General features: G+C 39.2%; 1 protein-coding gene across 1 annotated transcript; it reads right to left on the bottom strand.

The window, feature by feature from the left end:
* Window positions 1–1,102: 1,102 nt before the first annotated feature.
* Window positions 1,103–19,450, bottom strand: GALNT8 (polypeptide N-acetylgalactosaminyltransferase 8; the record flags this gene model as incomplete). Its single annotated transcript, XM_082074920.1, has 12 exons — window positions 1,103–1,297; window positions 2,996–3,163; window positions 3,741–3,836; window positions 4,661–4,798; window positions 6,333–6,518; window positions 8,983–9,097; window positions 10,594–10,791; window positions 12,679–12,862; window positions 13,959–14,125; window positions 16,057–16,345; window positions 17,847–17,954; window positions 19,318–19,450. 12 exons carry the CDS (start codon window positions 19,448–19,450, stop codon window positions 1,103–1,105), a joined length of 1,977 nt encoding a protein of 658 aa, XP_081931046.1.
* Between the last annotated feature and the right edge of the window lie 1,615 nt (window positions 19,451–21,065).

Genomic DNA, 21,065 nt, shown 5'->3' with positions numbered 1-21,065 from the left:
ACCAAAAAACAAAAACAAAAACTAAAAACTAAACAAAACAAACCCTAAGGACCAAAGACTGTCCTGTAAGAAGACCTTGTCCAATTCCAATCCTGAATATCAGGGCCAAAGAGTTCACATAAAATTTACAGAGAAATTAGGAAGTTAAACACAAGTCACATTGAATTATATTTAAACAATTTTTTCAAACAAACCCTGAATACACTTTATATTTAGACTTAGTTTATTTTAGAGGAGTTCCCTTTAACAAATAAATGTATCTTCTAGGAGTGGTTACTCTAAGATGTAGGACAGCCAGTGTCATCTAATTAACTCATTAACTCATATCATGTCTACCTGGAAGTTGCCTCCCATTAGCAATTCATGTCATATTTTACTCAGTTTCTTTGACAGATATATGCTATTGCATTGGTCTTGTATTAGTTTGTGGAAATCACTGAATTCTGTTGTTTCCAAAGTGACTTTATGCACTCTGTCAGCTGGCTGGCACAAACCAGCTTAACATAGGTAAACATAAAACAGCCTTAGTGTGGCATACTGTTGAATCCAATAAGCTTCACTGAGAAACTGAGATATGTCTAGATAATGTATAGGGACAAAAGAACAGGATGTATTTCATTTCAGCCACTAGCATAAGCACATCTTGACTTTGCATTACCTATATGACCTAAGACAAGAACAATGATCCAGTTCAGCCTAAGATAAGCTCGGAAAGTCAGACCCACTTTCATTTCTTCTGAATTTTCATATCTAACTGAAATGACAAAGTTAGAAAGTTAGAGACCTTACACTATTCTTCCATTAATGAGCAGAGAAAGGCACTTGTAAAGGACAACAGGAGGAACTTAAGTGGGTTGAAACACTCTCAGTCATCACTGCTTCTCTCTGGTAACAAGAAAAGAGAGCAGAGACAATCCCTCTCCTAACTGAGGAAACTTAGGGAGGGTAATGCCCCAAGAGTTTAATGAGACAAACTTGCTCCTTTCCATGAGTAGCTCCTACCTCTTGCAATAATGAATACATTGTAACAACCTGTGTAAAAACCCCCTTGAGATCATTGCTTTCAGTGCTGCATTGCAAACACAGCAAATTTCAAGTAAAATCATCCTCTAGTCAATGCTTTGGGTGCTGTGACATCTGTTCCAGGTAGGTCTTTTGTCTTTCCCCAGTCCTTCACCGTGTGTTGGATATTCCACCTTTGGCCTGTGCACTTCCGCATTACAGGTCTGTATGAAACTGAATCATCTGCTGTGATTTCGAGGCATCTTTTAGTGCTCTTGTTGATTATGGCTGATCCCTGCAAAAAGAAAGGAAGTATGAGAGAAGCTGAGGGCTTATAAAATAGTGTTCAGTCAGGAAGCAATTCTCTCGGCCTCTACTAATGTGTTTGAGAAAAACTAGTAGGTCACAAATCTGAAAGAAAAATGTTGCATTTTCCTCAGGCTAATGATGTGTGACAGCTTATGGAACTCTCCAAGGCATATTGAAATATATATGGAGGTTAATTTTGTGTCTGTTTTGTTGGAGTTAGAGGAAAGGGTGAGTGGTGGTTGTTTTTTGCGCAGTCTTTGGGATTTTTTACAGTTCAAAAAAAATGATTATAGTAAATTTTAAGACTGTATCCTGTTTTGAAAGAGCTAGTAACATATTTGTCTCTTATCTCTAAGTTGATATTTCATTACCAGCTATTGGGTGGGGTGTGATTAAGTCAACACATCACATTGGAAATGAGGATTTTCATAAGCTGTTGGACTCCAGAACAAACAGGATCTTAACCAGCTCCTTCAGGCACTCAGTTGATTCACTATGATAATGCTCAATGAAAGTTTACTTTTGAGGTGAGTCTAAATCTTCCAGAAACATACCTGCCATTTTTTCTAAGCTTTGTGGTTACAGACCAGACTAAGGATGAACAAAAGCTCACGAGTGGAATTTCTGCAGACCAGGTAGGTCTATATTATTTGATGCACATGACTGAAACTCCTCTGTTCTCAACCACTGCTTAATTTTTCACTGAGAGACACAGTAAGAAGGCCTGTGCATTACACATAAAATTAATTAAATATGAATTACATAAAGCTAATAAGGTTTGAAATGCCTGAGAGGGGAGAAGCTCTATGGCTTCCTTTTGCACCTACCTCCATCATTTTCATTGCTGCCTGTTTATCCTGCCCCAGCAGCACAGCAGTATCTGTTTTAGACTATCTGACAAAGCTAGTATTATCGTATTCTGTATTCAGTGGCACTGAATACAGAATACAAAAGTATCACTTCAGACCTTAAGTATGTCTGCATCGGCTGGCATAAATCTTGCACAAATGAAGTGAACGTGGCTTGAAGGCTCTAATCACCAGCCATATACTGAGCTCTGAAAGGACGAACCTGATCCCCAACAAGGATTTCCATATTCAGATGCTGGTACAGAAGATTACACCAGAGAGTGGGCAGGACAAGGCATCAGCCCACTTTTTCCCTAAGACCAACAGGTCTTATGAGGAGGCTGGGAAATAGATGGTGGACAGTGGAAAGAGTTCACAATATGTATTCAGACTGTCAAAAGCGACAGAGGCACCAGGGCTTGAACATTCCCGGCCCGTTAACTGAACTGTGATAACTGAGCAAGTGAAGGTTTTTAGTCAGCCCAGCTAAAAACTAAAAGACTCAAACCATCAAGTAAAAGGCTCAAACCAGCTGATTCTATCAAGACTGACAGACAGCTGGAGTACAAATAAGTGGCTGTGGTTCAGACAGAAAGTGAGAATAAGTTAAATTCTGGTAACTCAGTCAGCTTCAGTTGTGTGACCATCGCCTTGTTTTTAATATCACACACTCTTGAAGACTCAATCAGCTTCACCATAGCTCTTGCAGTGGCACCTGCAAATCTTGCAGTTGAGGTAACATTATTCAGACCCAAACTGCTTTGCAAGGAAAGTGCCTAAGGATTCAATATAATGGGAAAGCTTATTGAAATGTGGGGATGTAGAAATCCATCTACCTGTTTAAAATCCCAGTGTAGGTTCAGGCTTTTATTCATAGCTGTGTCACATTGCTCTAAAACTGGCAAGTCCCCATTCCCCGGGTCTGTTAGGCATCTATCGACTGTATTCCGTCGGGCACGTAAACCTCCCACATACAATTCTCCAGTGCTGTGATAAAAGATGTGCTGAAAGGCAAAGCAACACTGCTGTCAGTGAATTGAGATACCAGGGAAATCTTGTCAGCAGATGACAGTAGACAGTTCCAAAACTGATACTGAGAGGTAACACCTGTACAGCACCAGCATTCACTGACCTATCAGTAATTAAACCAGGATGAATTTGACCCTATGCAACAACCTTCTGCTTTCCAATGAAAAAAATAAAAAAACAACAAGATGCTTACAATTGAATGGTAACACTTAGCTTCCCTCTTACTGAGAGGATGGGCAGTGAGGTGTGAGGAAGAGTTCCACCTCTCTCCCATTCTCTTAATCAGCAAGATCAATCAGTATCAACAAAAGGTCTCGCATTGTTTTGGCAAGGCTAAACCAAAAGCCTTAGTTTAATGCTCTTAGATCTCCACAGGAATCTGCTCTGCTTATATTTGCATTGGGGAGCAGAATTCAATGAAATAAAGGTTAATATTGCTTTTTGGATAGCATGGAGGTAATAGTTTTGATGCTTTTTATGGCCCTGAGGATGTTTGAAAGGAACAGTTAACAACAGCTCATATGTGAAGATCTGATTAGTTGCTTTTATTACCTGTGGTGTATATGCATGACAGGGATGCATAATTGGTGTGTTTCCAGGGACAGGGCCCTGATCAAGACAGATGTCTTCTTTCAATGTGTTTTTCATCTGCAGAATAAAACAGGAAATTTACCGCGAGGAACAGCAATCCAGTTTTCATCTCCTCGCTGCTATTTTTAGAAACCATCTTGAGAGCCCTGCATCAAATCCTGAAGTGGAAGATACAATATGGGTTTAGGAAAAAAAAAATCTCAGATTAACTTTGTAGAAATAATTGATCACAGCACAAATCAAAAGCAAACCTAAGGTCCAAAGACTCATTGACATCATGTCATGCAGCACCATGTTCAGAAGTCACCAGGCAGCTCCAAACAGGTGAGTATCACAGCCGAGCTCCAGCAAGGTATGCAAGCTTGGGTCTAGAAAATGCATACCTATACTGAGAAGCTACTGCAGCCTGGGTGATTAGTTCTCTCTTTTGCAAACAGTGACCTGACTTCCAATGTTTACATGCTATCCTGATTAATGTCTGCGTTCTTTCCAAATTATCCTCCTAATCTCTGCAGGAAAAAAAAAAAAAAAAAATCCATATAGTCCATTGAAAACTTCAGGCCCTTACAAGAAGATATTGATCCATTCTTGTTGGTCAATATACGAGTTTTGCATGCAGTAAAAAGATGCATGTTAAGCACTGTCCCAAACTACTGTTGTGCTCCCACCATTACATACACAATAACCACAGTTTAGAAATTCCAGACTGATAACTAATATGAAAAAGATTTTAGAAAGCTTCAGTGTCTAGAAAGACATGTAAGAGTATTTTTAAAGTTTCTAGAAAAACATATAATCAGCAAAACAGTGTCCACAACAATTCCATAACAGTAGAGGTAATTAGTTTTTCTCTATTTCAAATAAACAGATTCAACACTTACTATTCCATAGCCAACAATGTTGGGAAGAGGTATTAAATTTGGGTAAACATTTTTAATGTACCAGTCAAAGCCTTTACATTTCAGTTTTTTCCTTAGCTCTTTTCTGGAAGAAACATCTCCAAAGTCTATTCCAGGATTCTGCAAGAGCAATACGTAAAATTTCAGAACACTATGTCTATTCAAAACATAAAAATATATTTAAAGGTTCATTAAAAGAACCTGTAGAATTTTTAAATTTCAGAACACATTTGCCTAGAGGTCCCAATGAAGTACTGGAAAAACTAACATGTTACAACTTCGTAAATATAAAGAACATCTAAGGTAGATATGGCTAGCCGTAAGTGAAAAATAAGACAGAGCTTATGAACAACCTTAACAATCAATAGACTGTTGACTGTGAAGCTCATCTCATATGGGATCAATGAAGATTCAAACTATTGTTTCCAAGACTGTGCAACTTCTTAGGCAAAGCGTAATAGCTCCAGCAGGAAAATTTGACAGAAATCAGTTGAACAGGAGCTTACACCCTGTCTTTAAGCAGCTCTGGAAAATGCAGTCTGTGACCTCAATAAGTGAGGTTCGAATTTTCAAATAGACTCGTACATCCCAAAGAAAAGGGGTCATTAAAGATGAACAAGTTATACTCAAGTTTCATTTCATGATAGAACTGATACTATGTTCCTACCAATGGCTTAGTATTTGATGACTAACATTTTCAGACGAAAAATTCCAAATACTTACAGTAAAATGTAATTAATGGGGAAGGAAAGTGGATTATTCTGAAGTTTTGATTTATGCTATATTACTATGTATTTAAATTTGTTTGTTTAATATCTATTCAAAAAACCACAAGGAGGTGGTAGGCTATTCTTCTTTTGCACTGAGGTGCAGGCTGGGAAAATTCACACATTTGTGGGGTTTTTTTAATTGACTGAAGTTATAAATACTCAAAAGATCTGGTCTCACATTTCCAGTATCTTCAACAGTTTGTGCTAGAGAAAAATTAAAACCTTATGCAGAAGTACTGAAATTAATCAAAAGGAGAAAAAAAGCCTGTAATTAAAAGGACTGAGATTATTATTTAAGTTCTCAGTTTCCTGGTATTACCATTTTTCAACCTCCTAAGGATGCCATAAGATTTTCCCCTTTTCTTGCAGGGAAAAAACAACAACAAAACAGCAACAACAAAACAAAACCCAACCAACCAAAACAAACAAACAAACAGAAAAAATAAAAGCAAAACTTTGGGCTGCAGAGAGAAGAGTTCGCTTAATAAATGTTTTTGGGTATGTGATGAAGACTAATTGAACACTGTATTTAAAGTTCAATTTTGCTTATTTAAAAGATATTCAGGGACACCCAGATCACTAGGCACATGCTCTTTTGTGCAAGATTTTGAATATTCCAAGTAAAATATTTCCTTAAAAAAAGTTATAATACATGTTAAATAGTTTAATTTTATGTTCTTCAAGTTAGACATCAGCTCTTGGTCTGAACCTAAGAGGAACATGTCTATGATAATGGCTCTCGAGTGCTGTTGATATCAATAATTGTTAAAATATATATATATTTTTTTTTTTCACAGTATCCCTCTTTTCATGTGAGCACATGGTCTGATTTGATGACTTTTAGATTTTGGATTCCAATTGGAAACACAGAGAAACACTGTCACCTCAATTGGAAGATTCCATGCAAAGTAAACCATGTACTTGTAGTCATCCATCCACACTTCGGCTGCCCGCAAAGCGTTGCGTTGCACTGCAGTGCTTAAGTCCGGCAAGTAAGGCTTGTGAGCTCTTTCCAAATGAGCGATTCTTGAACAGGGCAGCACTTCTATTTTACCTCCACACTGCCAGGCCTAGGTCAAGAAGAAAGAATTTGAGGTAAAGTTGCCTATTTATTCAAACTTTTTGCACTTTCTGTTAAAGTTCTTCCATTTCTGCTCCCCCACACTCCTTCACTAGATGAACTGCCATAACCTCAACATTCAAAGTTCTATTTCCTGGCTTCAGTGAACGAAAATGATTTTTCAATACTTTTCATTCCTACTGTGTGTAACCCTGTCACAGGTCCAGGAAAGTAGAGGCACGTTCTTTCTTCTTTATCTTTGGCATCACCATTGAGAAAACGACTCACCAGTTTCCTGGATAAGGCGCTCAGATCAATTGGCATAGATGCACCAAGGAAAATTGGTACATACCTCCAAAAGATCTTACTAGGAGCTAGACTGCTAAATACTGTGGGGCTTATGGGCCTGAATCCTTCAGAAGCAGTGACATTGCCTGGGACATGCCAAGAACAAAGCTGGTCCTGCAAGATCTTAAAAACTAGGGAGAATTCAAGGGAAAGAGAAATCCAGAGGATTCCTGGAAAACACGTATATGGAATTCAAAGATATACCTAAGCAGGCCATAACCAACGTTTCAAAAGTACCAAAGCTCCAGAACAAACACACCCAGCCTGACAATACATGAACCAGTGTAAGTGTGGAAGCTCTTCAAAAGGTAAACAGCTATGCAGAACTGAACTCAGGCTGCAAAGTCCACATGGCACTGCACAATGCAGATTTATTGTCCTAGTTTAGGGATCACCACACAATGGTCCATCATTTACTACAGACTTCCTTTCATATGCTCACTTTAAATTTTTCCGGACTGACAGCTGGCTAAAGAAAAACATGAGAGGCTGCTTACATGCTAACCAAGCATATATGACACAAGAAAACTTCACAACAGAAATAAACAGAGACCTTTAAAGCTATTTTTACAATAAATTTTCAGAGCATTTTTGTATTTTAACTGAACCAACTCTCCATTTTTTTCACTTCCGGCATTTGTATAAATGTTTACAGACCAGACATACGTTGCCAGCACTGTGAATGATGCAGGGCAATAAAGAAAGAAGTGTAAATTTATTTTTTTCAAGCAACAGAACTGAAATATTAATTCACAACCTGCCTTGCAAGACATGAAGTGACAACATGTGACATTTCAGTCTCAGATAGAATCTGAAGCACGGAGTCTTTGGCCATGACCACCACAAATAATGGAAAAATGTGCCAAAATCTCCAATATGGTATCAACCCAAGTTAGTATATCAACATGACTCAGTGTGGTGTCTTCTGCTTTTCACAAAGCATGCTCCCTTGTTATAGAAATAAAAAAAAAAATGGTCTTTTTTTACATTATTTGCTCAGACAAATGTATATTGTCTGTATTATCTTTTATGTGCTTACTAGTAGATAGCAGAACAAAAAAGAAAAATCTATAAAAACATGAGAAAATGCCCATACTAGACCCACAGTCCCTCTTGCCTAGTATTCTGTATAGTGCAGTGACTGCAAATTTAGTCCTGGGGAAGGTTAAGAACAAGACAAGTACATATGTTACCTCTCTCAGCCCCCAATTATTTTAATGTCAGGGGACTTTCTGCATATTCCTGTGATTCACTTTTGTTTACTAACTTTGAGTAGGTTTTTCTTCTGTAACAGTTCAGTCTCCCCCCAAAATGACTACAAGCTTTTAAGACCCTCAATACCCTTTGGGAGGAGCTCTGCTCCTCGACTGTTGGTCTGGTCTGCTACTGGAAGAATGAAGTGCCTCCTCCTCACGGTCATTTTGAAACTGGTTGCTGACTTCTTTCAAGGACCTCTAGTTTACAGAGCCTTTTATTTACAAAAAAAAGAGAACCAAGCCCTTTGTCCTAGATATTTAAGTCTTGTTAACAGGTTTATAATTCTCACATCCTACCATCTACCATACCTTCTCTTCTTTATACAGATAAGCGTTAAGTTCATTTTTTTCTTCTCAGGTCTTCTAGAGTATATCCAATCACCGTTACTTTTGAAAAATACTCATAAGTAGAATTTTTGGTGCTTTCTTATGTTCTCTAATAACTAAAGACACTCCAGATAAAACTATCCCCCCCCCAAAAAAAAAAAAAGCCTCTTGATTTGAAGACATTCAAAGCTGAAAAACACATGACTTTCTAGGGCAGACAGACCTCTTTCTGGTCTTGTGGTTTTGTTTTTTCCTAATGCAGAATGACATTTAACTTGATCTCATTCTTCTGCTGAGCCAAGCAACATATACCTTAAATTTTTACAGGAGACAAAATAATTAAGAAATATCAACAAAATCTTGCTGGTGAGCCATAAACACCTTTGGAAATCTGTCACTTCCATCTGGTACCCAAAGTAAAACAGAGTTGTTTTGAACTATTAACCCATGCTTTGAACAATAAACAACGGCCTGAGTGCTTTCAAACAAAATCACATACTAATATTCATTATCTTTGCGAAAAAGGTGAAAAAATAGGCTTACCCTCAGTCCAAGTTCCACATTTTCTCCTCCATAGATGTGCATTCCACCATCCAGTACACCAATCTCACCCAGAAATTTCCTGTCTGCAGCAAGAATCCCCATTATAGATGGGCTTCTGGAGAACCAAACAAGTAAAATTATAATGAAACAACAATGATGGAAATGAAGTAAAATCAATTAGCCATCAGTCACATCTTGAACTTCCAGAAGGATTCCAGTTGTATCCAAGAGAGAGTAACATATTTAATCGAGAACAACATGTGGATCAGCATTAAAGAATCCAGAAGACAGCTGATCAATGGTCTAAAAAGCATGATCAAGTATTTTTTTAAGAAATAGACCTATTTTGAGAGGAGATGTAACAACAATTTTCCTACATTCAAGAGAAGAAAAAAAACAGATTAAGCTGCAGCAAGGAAGAATTAGGTTGGACGTTATGCAATTTTACCTAACATTAAGGAAACTTAAACACTAAAGCCCATTGCCAAGAGGTATTGTGGAGTCACTGTCAATTGAGGTTTTGAAAGAGAGATGAGACAATCGTATGGCAGGACCAGCTCCACTGTGGATGAACTCTAGAGGTGGGGAGAAGGGAACTGAGAGGGGATTTGGTGCTCTTTTGGTGTCCCCATTTTCTATGACTAAATCTGCTTCTGTTTTGTCTGGTCTAAGAATTGTGGACACCCCCTCACAGAACATTCTTTAACCTACATTTGGCTTGCTTTCGTTCCATTCTCCTGCCCAAACCATTAACGCTCACTGTATAATGTTTTTAACACATACAGGTGCCAATTTCACCTATAGTTGTTTATTTAGGTATCTGTGCAGTCCTATCTGAATGTTTGGCTACCAGGTGTAGTAGTATACAAATGAAGAAATCTGTGATCTCATCTGAAAAAGACAGTACATTATTTTCAAATGTTTTCATGGTGTCTTTCCTCCTCAGGATCTACACAGTAAATTTTAAAGACCTTTACACAAATAAGAATGGTGGGTTAACCTCTGCTGGCTGCCACCAGATGCTCACAAAGTGGATCCCAAGCCTAGCAGTAAGGGGTCACTTTAGATATAAAACCTGTGTGTGTTGTGTTCACATCTTTTTCTTGCTTGTGATACAGAAGTGATAAGGGTTGAAAAGGCCTGCCAAGATTACTACAATCATCTGCCACTCCAACACCTCCAAAGAAAGAACTGCACAACTTGAATACATGTGAGTTCTCACAGACATGCAATTGTCCAACAAAGTTGTGAGATTCACTCCATATTGTTGGGCAAGCATGGAGAGGGGCCCCAGTTCATCTTGTAGAGTTAATAAATATTAGTACCACACTCCTACTTAAGGAAAATAGGATAGAAAAATCAAAGGCTCGGGGATTGCCTGAAAATCTGACAGAAGGATCAGCACAAGGCAGATCCTGTAATACAGCCCTGCAACTGCTGTACTGAGATTTTCAGAGCTGCTAAAGAACCTGCACTTCCAAACCAACTATTCAGGTATAATGTGCTTTGCAGGTATCTATCCCACCACCTGTGAAACATCTTGTTCCCTCTGTTAGCTCTACATTGGATATCATGTATCTTGGTCCACTCTCAGATTTTGTTCATACTTACCGAACTGGAGCTGTTTCATCTTTAAGAGCGTACCATTCATCTGGTAGAGCTTCATAAAGGCACCAGAGTGCCCAGTCAAATCCATCTGCAGCTACTGAATACTGAATAATCTTAAAGTCATCAAAACGAACATTGTCAAATACTGGTGATACTATAACAGTGCGATCTTCTTTTATTCGAGACAAAATAGGTTCTGCCCTACCAAAATTAAGAAACAGAGTCTATTAGAAACAGAGTCCATTCAGCTTTAAAAAGTGAAAATCTAATGAACAGTACTAAACTTTACCACCTGTTTCTAAAACTGGGTTAGCTAGTTTACTTAAGTCATTGACTTTGGTCTCTACAAAAAGTTATATGTCAGTCTTGGAGTGTTAGTAGCCCAAATTACTAATGCCATGGATCAATTCTATCTTCCATTAGGCAACTCTTGCATTTTTATTGTCATTAATCATGCTAACCATAAGTTCCACAGTTAATTTTCTGGGTTAATTGCTGCCTGGGTCTGCCTCCTGCAGGTTCTAGGAAGTCTTCACTCTCTGCATGAAGAGACAAGAAGGAAAGGAAAAGGAAGGGAAGGATACCCTGAGAGGTGCCCTGAGCTTGATCATTCACCCTCTTTCCTCTGTGCCTTGATGGCATGGCTGCTGTATGAGGGAAAGGGTGTGACCAGTCAATGAATACCTATGATGGAAGAAGGCTCAGAGAAGACAGGCAAGGACAACATACTCATAAAGTTGAGAGAAGAATGTAGGGAGTGGCCACAGCTATCATAAAGGAAGCTGAACTTATCCCAACACCAAGAGAACTGGAAGGCAGTCTTTGTGTTAGATAAATGGCAATATCAGTTAAGTGGAGGAACTGCTTATGTACAAGGCCTTCCTAAAATAGTCAACAGAAATTATTATCATCCTGAGTCAGCTAGACCAACATGGGGGAAGTGTATATGTGGCACAGCCCAACATAGAGTATGAAAACTGAACACCCAGCAAAATGAATTTTGAAGAGAGCAATGTGCTTGAGTTGGATTCAACCCATGTGTTCCTTCCCAGCAACTAGGGATGTCCAGCATCTTGATGGTGAACATATAGAGAACGGTAATGTGAATCATATTTATATTACAGTTCAGCAGTATACTACAATTGCTATATTGTGCTTGTGTTGTGATTTCAGCATATTACTGTATCACTTTTCTAAACCAAAACCTTGTGTAACGTCAAATATCTTCAAATAAGTAAAGTCTGAATGAAAATGTTAAACCTTCTCCATGTAGAATATCTAAAAGAACCCGCTCAGAGAGTATTGGACTCCAATAGAGGGAATCTTTTTGCTGAACCTCAATCGCTGTTAAGCCTAGAGGAAGTCACCTTGTCTCTCCCTACGTAGTCTCAACAGCCAAACCTATCCCATTGAGTCCTGAAAGCCACGACTAAAGGATTTCAGTATTACTTTTAAGATTGTAACAGCTCCCAGAAAGCGAGACAAATAGACAATAGCCAGTGAATTCAACAACCCAGAGGAGAGAGAACATAGAGATTTCACACAAAACAGTACCGCAGACATCACTACTTAACAGAACATAAATACCCATCATCAGATGCTTGTTTGTCTCTCTTTGCAAAGAGTCCTATAGAGCTATAGAACCTGCACTATTAAACTAGCGGGTAACAGTAAATAAACATGAGTCAAAACTGTAATAAGAACCAAACCATTTTAAAGTCATTCGGTATTATGGCTGCCTAACACACTTATAAAGGTCCAAAGTTGCTGGTATGCAACTAAACAACCTGCATCATTCTTAAGTTTTTTCACTGCATGAAGCAGTGAAATAAATATACAGAGAAAGCAGGCATTTATCTCTTCTTCTTCACTAAGCAGCTTACTCTGCTACTTGTCTGCTTTGGTGTTTATTTCAAACAATTGTATCCCTTTTCCTCTCAGAAATAAATGATTTTGTGGCTGTCAATTAACATGTGGCAAGTCAGAAAGGAGAACCACACATGGGACATCTGGCCCAGCTACAAAGTTATACTCCTTGCCCACCTCCCCCTCCCCATGTCAGAAACTCTCCAGCCTTCATAGTCTTACCATTCCATGTTCACTTCAATATGGGCATCTAAAATTGCAACAATATCTGCGGTTGATGCCTCCCAGCCAGAAACCCGAGCTTGTGTTAGGCCTTGTCTTTTCTCATGTCTGATGATCTTCAGCAGTCCAGGATGCTTTGTATTGTAATTTTTGATGTGTGTTTCCAAAGGTTCTTTCAGGTCATCTAAAACCACATTTTAATGATTAAAAAAAAAAAAGTTAATCAACATTAGGAAATAGAGAAGATCATGTTGGTAATGGCTTTCCAACTTCTCTCGATTCCAGACCAAAAATTGATTTCCTCTTTCTAACAGAACAGATAAAATTATTCAGGTACTCATGAATTCAAGAGGCTTATTTTTTAAAACAGCTTCTATTCCAGGCATTCATTTGACTACCTAAATTTCCTTTACATATGACGTTATTGTGTGGCTTCTAAATTGTACAAAAATACATCAGCATGTAGAAACTTTAGACAGGTGCCATAACAGCAACAAAATAGCTATCTTAGTGCAGTGATTTCTGTATGTATCTTCTACCATATGGAAATGAAAAGAGAAAATAAGCCCTGAAAATGTGAAATGCTTCTATAAGAGCTGTAGGTATGACAACTTCCTCACCAAAGAACACAATAGCGTCAGAGAAAAGGAGTAGAAAGTTGGGATCTCTTAGTATCATTTTGGAAATCCACTTAAACTCTTGCTCTGCTCAGACTAACATGTTTTTCTAGTAGCTATGATGCCTTGGAAACAGGAGAAATCAAACAGAGCACCCTTAAGATCAGGGGCAGGACTGTTTCTTATAGGTGATTTTACAATGCTTTGTTCAGCTCAATTTTAAGAACAATGACGCACCCACTTCCTCCTCTAGGAGTATTTTCCACAACCCAAGATACTACTCTTTGAAGAGTTATTTTAGACACCTACAGAGATAGTTTTCTTGGCATACTCTTTATTTGGTACTGTACCTGATGAGCCAGTTGTGATAAATACTCCCTCACTTCAATTTTTAACCTTTTCAAATACTTGCAAAGCATCATCCTGTTCCTTATTAGCTGCCTTTTTTTTTCAGACTGTTAAGGTTTGGAAATGTTTTTTGGTTGGACGGTTGGGTTTTGTTTTGTTTGGGTTTGGGTTTTGTTTTGTTTTGTGTTTTTCTTGTACTCAATTTACTTCTTAATTTTGAGTGGTCTACTCTGGGTGCACTCAAAAGGCCACCAATAGTCATTTAACACAATAGAGGCATAGATTAGCCAGACTCCATGCCTTCTCTTCACTTACCATTTGAACTGTAATCATCTACCAGGATGATTTCTTTCAATAAATGAGAAGGCGTTCGCTTAATTATACTAGTAATTGCACGTAAGATGATTGACAGTGCTTCGTTCAGAAATATAAGTACAACACTGAGTGTTGGAAGGTCTTTTGGATATTTTTTCGTTTTACAGCTGTAAAAGAAGAACAACTTTAGTACAGTTTCTAAAGAAACTCAGAAAGCAAGGTAGCTGCAAGAAGGCAGAATTAGGATGTTGGGCTTAAAACATCTAGTGAAAAACAGCATGAGTGATAAAAAAAGGAATTCCCAAATCTAAGTTTAATTATTCATTTGAGTTGTGTTATGTATGTATATAAACCATTTGGGTAAAGTTAAAATTTCTGCTAAAACAATAAGGAAGAATAATTACTGTTTCTCAATCCAAAATGCTTATAAAAATTGAAAATAAAGAATACAGTTGACTAAGCCAGGGCTGATTAACTTACAAGGTAGTGGACATGTGAGAGATTTGGCTTTTTGCACTTACAATGCAAATGGTTTTTGCATTTATGTGACAATAGCCAAACTTGACAGCAGACAAAAGCAAATTAGACAATAATGCTTTTGTATGTGCAATGAAGAAGAGCAAGGTAGGTCTAGCTATACTTAACTGCCATGGGAGAAGGATTCCCTTGGACAAAGAATCTCTTCAGAAGTTCTTTTAAAAGCTTCAAAAATCCTTCTTACAGAGTAAATTAGGCCTTGTGGAACTCCATGCTACTCCAGAATAAATTGTTTCCAGTACTGAAGTAAACCTGACTACCTCTGTACTTCCAGTTTACTATAATTTTTTTAAAAGTATGTATTTGGGATATTTATCAGGTCTGCTAATTAACATCCTGGCCACCAGGCAGATGGTGAGGACTGGGTCTTCTTCATTAGTGCTGAGCACTAACTCCCTCTAGGGAAGACAAGAGAGTATAGCTGGATTATTGGACTGGTTGTTCCCTCCCCTTAAAAACATACTCAGGAAAGCAATACTCAGACTACCTGAGTTCTGTAGCTGCATAATGTAGCTCTCTGGGAGGCAAGCTCATGCTCCAAGTAAATCTCTCCTATGGCAATTGTGCATGAATTGAATGAGTTTTTGTGGGAGTTCCTCCATTAGATTTATTACCCATTAGTTCGAGAGCCTGCGTGGCTATCTGCAAAAGGCTGCCTGTGCAAATATATCTTCATAGAGAGGCAAAAGAGCACCAGGCACTGCAAGCCACCCTTTGGCACCACACAGGCTAATCATGCGCTTGCTCCAGCCACCTCTGCGGTGACTGCTCCAAGCAGTTCTCTCCAAAATGATCCCACAGCAGAGTAGGGATCATTCAGCTTGGAGCTGCCTCAGGAGGATCTGTGACTGAATCACCACTTTATGCCCTCACACAACTCCACACCTTCTGCTTGAGCACCCAAAGATATGCTGCACAGAAAGTCCCCCTGAAACTCACTTTGGAAGCTGCTATACAGCCCTCACACTACTTCAGACACTAGGAACTGAGAAACACGTGCAAACTGTCATGTACCAGAGCTGAGGCTTGATCCAAGACCCAGAGGACAACTGCACTCAAGGGTAAAATATTACTGTCTGTCCTAGGTAGAACCAGCTCCATCGAAGCAGTACAATGAGGAACCAGTTGCATAACCTGCTTTTTGCATGTTCCAGAGGGCTGCCAGTAAGACAACTCCCCTTTTCCCAAGTACAGTGTTGTTAATTCACACCCAGTTTGCAATAAATTGTCTTATCATACTAACAGAAAAAAAAGTTCGTTTTTTTAACAGATACTGGTTCCTTATGAGGATTTGAATGATTACTTATGCCAGCTCCCATAATACCACTGGTCTGCTTAAAAAACATTATCTATTGGCTTTGAGAACCAACTGATTCCTAGAAAAATCCCTTAGGCTTCCTCTTATGAAGTGTAATGCTTACCTACATCTTAATCCTTTAGATGCTTACCCCACTATATTTTTCAAGTAATTAATTCTCAGACTCTGATAACTTGAGATGGAAGCAGAGAGAAATTTTAATTTCATGTCTTCTTGTGGATGTAGAGAGGGCTTATACTGTACCTGGGAGATCTGGTGTCTCTGATAGGTCGATCCAGAGGTAGCCGGTCACTGAGATAAACATTATACCCATATTTTATGAACAGATTCTCTGCAACAGTTTGCTCCTCTTCCCTTAAATCTGTACCCCAGCGTTTGAACAAAAATGAGTCTGGGTAGAGCAAACTGTGTACAATCTTCTTTTCCTCCTTCGCATTGTCAGCTTGGCGTACTTCAGTCTTGGAGTTATCTTGCAGCTTCAGATCATATTCTATTTGTTTTATATTTTCATGTAATGCTTCCACTGATTTTGCTGATTGAAAATAAGAAAAAGATTGACTATAACAGCAAGTGAGAACACTCTCCATCATCATAACTGAGCCAAATTCTCCTTATAAACTGCAGTTCAAGAAAACCACGAAGTTACAACTAAACTGATATTCACATAAGAGTAGCATCAGAGCCTCCCTCTGACACGAGGACAGTTTTTAATCACATTTCACAATACCCTGCATCAGATTTTGCTCTCAATTGCATGAGCACAGAGCAAGGGACACTGCACTGGAACCACTGGAGAAGCCCGAGAGTAGAGGCAACACGCAGATTGTTAAATCAGGCCCAAGTAATTTCCATGATGTTGTGCTTGAGTTACATTAATCTTCTCAGGATACATAATGGGATTCCCATCTAAGTCAGGTTGTTACTATATTTATCTTTAGGGTGAATACAGTAAATGAGCCCTTTGCCATCTCCTCTAATAAGCTTACTGGAATATTTTGATTTCTGTTTTGAAGCCTTTGAACAAGGTGAACCCTGACCTCTTAGAGTGTTGTTAGGTTCACAATATTGTGCCACAAATAAAATGCACAGAGCCTGTGTGAGGTTGTTTAGGACATATTTTTCTTGAAGGTAAATACAAGAAATAAGCCCTTTGCGTCATCTTTTGAAAACTTTATTGCCATTTTTGATTTCTGCTCTATCAGAAACCTTTGAACACATAAATACTGATCTCTCAAGGTCTTGTTAAGTTCACAATACTGGACTCTGCCATACAAAAATGGCACAGAAAAACTTGTAGAGTGATCTTTCCCCTCTACTCAGAACCGGTGAGGACACACCTGGAGTGCTGTGTCCACTTCTGTGATCCTCAGTACAAAAGACACATGGACATACTGGAGCAAATCCTACAAAGAACCACTAAGATGATTACGAGACTGGAGCATCTCTTATACAAGGTGAGCCTGACAAGGCTTGGGGACAGGGGGTGACTTACTGATGTATGTAAACTTCTTATGAGAGGGCCTAACAAAGATGGTGGAAGACTCTTTGTAAGTCTTTGTCTTTCTGGTGTCTAGCGAGAGGACAAAAGGCAGTTGGCACAAACTGAAACTCTCTTGTGTCTATGCTCAAGGTACACAAAGGCAAACGACTGAGTCACAGGTCCTGTTGTTGCTCACCCACGCAGAGGAGGCTGTTTCTCTTAAAGGTAGCATTTCATAGCAAACAAAATAATGACATGAACAATAGCCACCTGAGGTTAGTAGGCTGGTACAATGACCTAAAAATTGCTTACCACTTCTAAAAGAGTTCAAGGTCTAATATGCAAAAAAACATGATGATCATGAAAGACTTTATTTTTTCTTGTGCAAGTAGAGAAGCTAACAAATATTTTTCAAGACTGCAAGAAAAAGAAAAAAATCAATAGCGTCCAGGGGAATCTAAACAAACATTATCACTACTATCTGTTATTCTGTCCTTCAGGAAATCTAGATACCTAATCCTCAAAAAGTTAAGCAGCATGGCATTTTACTTACAGAGGTTATAAATGTTCCCATCCAAATGATCCAGTCTTTGAATGATGATATCTGGGTTCAGAGATCGAGGATTAACTTCCAAGGAATCACATCTTCCTTTTCCTTGATCTTGGAATAAGTGCACGAGATAACATACAAAACCTGTGATCAAGATTAACAGTGCAACTCTATGCGGTCTCTTCCAGGGTGCCATTGTAAGCTTAAAGAAACTCAGCGTTCTGCAGCTGTTTGGAGTTTGTGGTTCTGTGTCTGCACTGAGTCTTCTTGCCAAAGACACCGTTTGAAATTGCCTGTACTTGACTGAGAGCTAAGACTGCTCAGATGAAGTAATTAAGTCTAATGAGTCATAGAACTGTTGATGATAAGGTACAGCTTACAGGTGTATTCTCTTGCATGTTTACATACATTTGTATGAGTTATTGATGTCAGGGAAGGTGTGCAGCTCTCACTGGCTCATGTAATGAGTGACGTGAACGGAGTGAGCATGTGATGCCGTAGGAAGTGCAGGGCTGCCGTGTAAATGTTAGAAAACCTGTCACACAACAAAGCACCTGTAGACCCAAAGACAGTAGGAATAAACTGCAAGTCAATTCTGTACTTTCTGGTCATTAGCAGCTGGGGAATTGGGAATCTAATCAAAGAAAAATGTGAGAATATACATTAAAATGGATCTTCCATCAGTTTTTGAGCTATCTGGAAGCAACTGTGACTGGTATAGGGCACTTCATAGTCCTCTCCCACACAGGCCATTCCCGCAGTTCACCACTACTAAAACCCAGACAGTTTTGCCTCCCACACATACATGAATTTTAAGTACTGTTCACAACAATAACTAGCATACAGAGCTTTCCTTTCCATAGAACCACCAAGCTGCTTTATGCTTCCCAGCACTGCTGTCCCAGTGTGGTCATCTGCTGGCCACAGTCCCTCACGGCTGTGCCTGCCCCAGTGTGTGTCCCCCACAGGCCACAGTCCCTTCAGAAGCATCTCCTTCCAAAAGTGTGTCTGCAACCCCAGGTCTCCTCCTCAGGAGTCCCCTCTGCGTGTCTCCTGCCCTAAGGCTGATGCACTTTCTTCCTGGCCTCTTCCTCCCCAGGGCAGACCTGCAGCCCCTGTTACAGAAACTCTAACAGTTATGCCAGATACATATTGCTGTAAACATTGCTTCAAATTCACATCACTAGTGTACAATCCTTTTCTTTTTTTTTCCCTTCCTAGAAAACATCAAACTTTGGCCTGATTAATGTGAAAAGAAAAAAAGAACCAAGACTACTGAAAAACAAAACAGTCATACATGCCAAGATTCCTCTACTATGTTAAGTGTTGATGGAAATGAAAAAGGAGCCAGGGGGAAGAGGGGTATAAGGAAAAAACAAACAAACAAACAAACAAACAAAAAAAAAACCCTGAGATCATTCCTCAAGGAAAAAAAGGCAGAATAGATGGATCTATGGATCTCTTTGCTATTCACTTGCATTTCTTTGTCCTTGCAAGTTTTCCCACAAGCTGGATGTTGCAAATGCTCCTAGGCAGTGTGGCTGTCCACCCGACAAATCTGCCTGCACAGAAATGCAGAGTGGTTGAGCCCGTTTGCCCTGGACCATGTCCAGATGGCTTCTGAAAATCTCCAGGGATGGAGAGTACATCACTTCTCTGGGAAACTTGTGCCAGTGAACAGTCACCCTCACACAGTAAGCGTTTCCTGAAGTTCAGATGCTGAGTCGTAGCTGTTTTATTTCCTTGGGAATGCTAGGAAAAGTATTTGCAGATTGTACAAGAATTACAGGATGCATAGGAAAGGAACTAAAGGCAGGAAATAAAAGGGAGCAAGGTGGTTTCAGGAGGAACAAACATGGAAGAATGAGTGGCTGGTCAGTTTGCTTGTTTGGCCATGCCTTGTACCTGATCTGTCCTGTCTTCTTATCAAACTTCATTTCTGAGCATATTCCTGAATGAGGCACTCTGTTCTGTGTGCATTTGTGTGCTTGGAGCTCTAAGTGCCAGCAACTGGAGATCACAGGTCAGAAGGAGCGTGTGCCTGTTGTGCCAGCAACTGGAGTGACCAGAGTGAGTGAAATCAAGTCTTGACAACTGAACTGGTGACCTGGAGTTTATCACAAACCAATAGCTAAATCTCTCTTTCCTAAACAAAACATACATAAGGCTATAAAGCATAGGAGCATAGAAATGAGAAACAGGCAAGGATCATACCAGCAACATTGGAGACCAGCTAACAGCTTTCGTTTTTATTTTCACTTAGTTCTGTCACTATGCCCCTAATAAGTCCCAATTCCACTGGCTAAAGACAGTAGGCAACTCCACAGAGAAGAGACCCTGCCATTTACCCACTTGCAGAAAGACTACAGCATAAGTTTAAGCCTTACACACCAGTTAGTTCAATGGCAGAGAGAATGACAAACACCAGAACAGGGACAAAATGAAGTGCTGATGCCCTGTTAGACAGCTGAGAAACCAAACACAAGACACAAATGCGTGAGAAACTAAATTTCTCTAGGTAAGAATCCTTCAGCTGCTCACTGAAGCTCCTGGTTACAAAACATCACAGGCCAAAGAAGCTTAGACAACCTTCCTGCTTCTCTAACTCCCATGGCAATTTTTCATAGAGCAAGAAGTCAAAAGACTGACTTACCATGTTCACTGCTGAATGAAGGGATGTAGGAGCTCCAAGGAATAGCTTGCAAACAGAAAGTTACAGTAGCTTCACAAAGCTCCCAGGACTGTATTGCTAGAGAGATATCTTGTTTTGGGGTTTTTTTTGTTTGTTTGTTTGGTTGATTTGTTTGTTTTTCTTTCAGGGGTTAGAAGGGGGAGCAGGAAAGCAAAAATAAAAAGACAAATCCCAGTACCACAGTAGGTTGGTTGTTTTAAAGAAAAAAATCATTTCAATTTTACTTTTTTTTCGTGAACACTTACAAAGAGAATACAAAAGTATTTTCATGAAGCATAAAGATTATTCTTCTGTTAAAATTTTGTGGAAATCCAGGAAAGACAAAAATAAAGGACCTCGGGACAGAAACAAGACTAGAAAAAAATGACAGAATGAGGTTCATCCTAGGAAAGAAAAAAACTAAGGTAAGTAAGTCTGGTGGCTGTAAACTCTGCTCAGACCACAGCTGAAATATTATTCCGATATTATTGCACAGCCTGGTTTAGAACCAGGGGAAGGGGAAAAAAAAAGGATAATCAGAGGGATCCAAG

Source organism: Streptopelia decaocto (genome assembly GCF_964273445.1).
Source record: "Streptopelia decaocto genome assembly, chromosome: 1".
Lineage (NCBI taxonomy): Eukaryota > Metazoa > Chordata > Aves > Columbiformes > Columbidae > Streptopelia > Streptopelia decaocto.
Note: the sequence above shows the minus strand (reverse complement) of the source record. Positions and strands in the feature narration are given on the sequence as shown.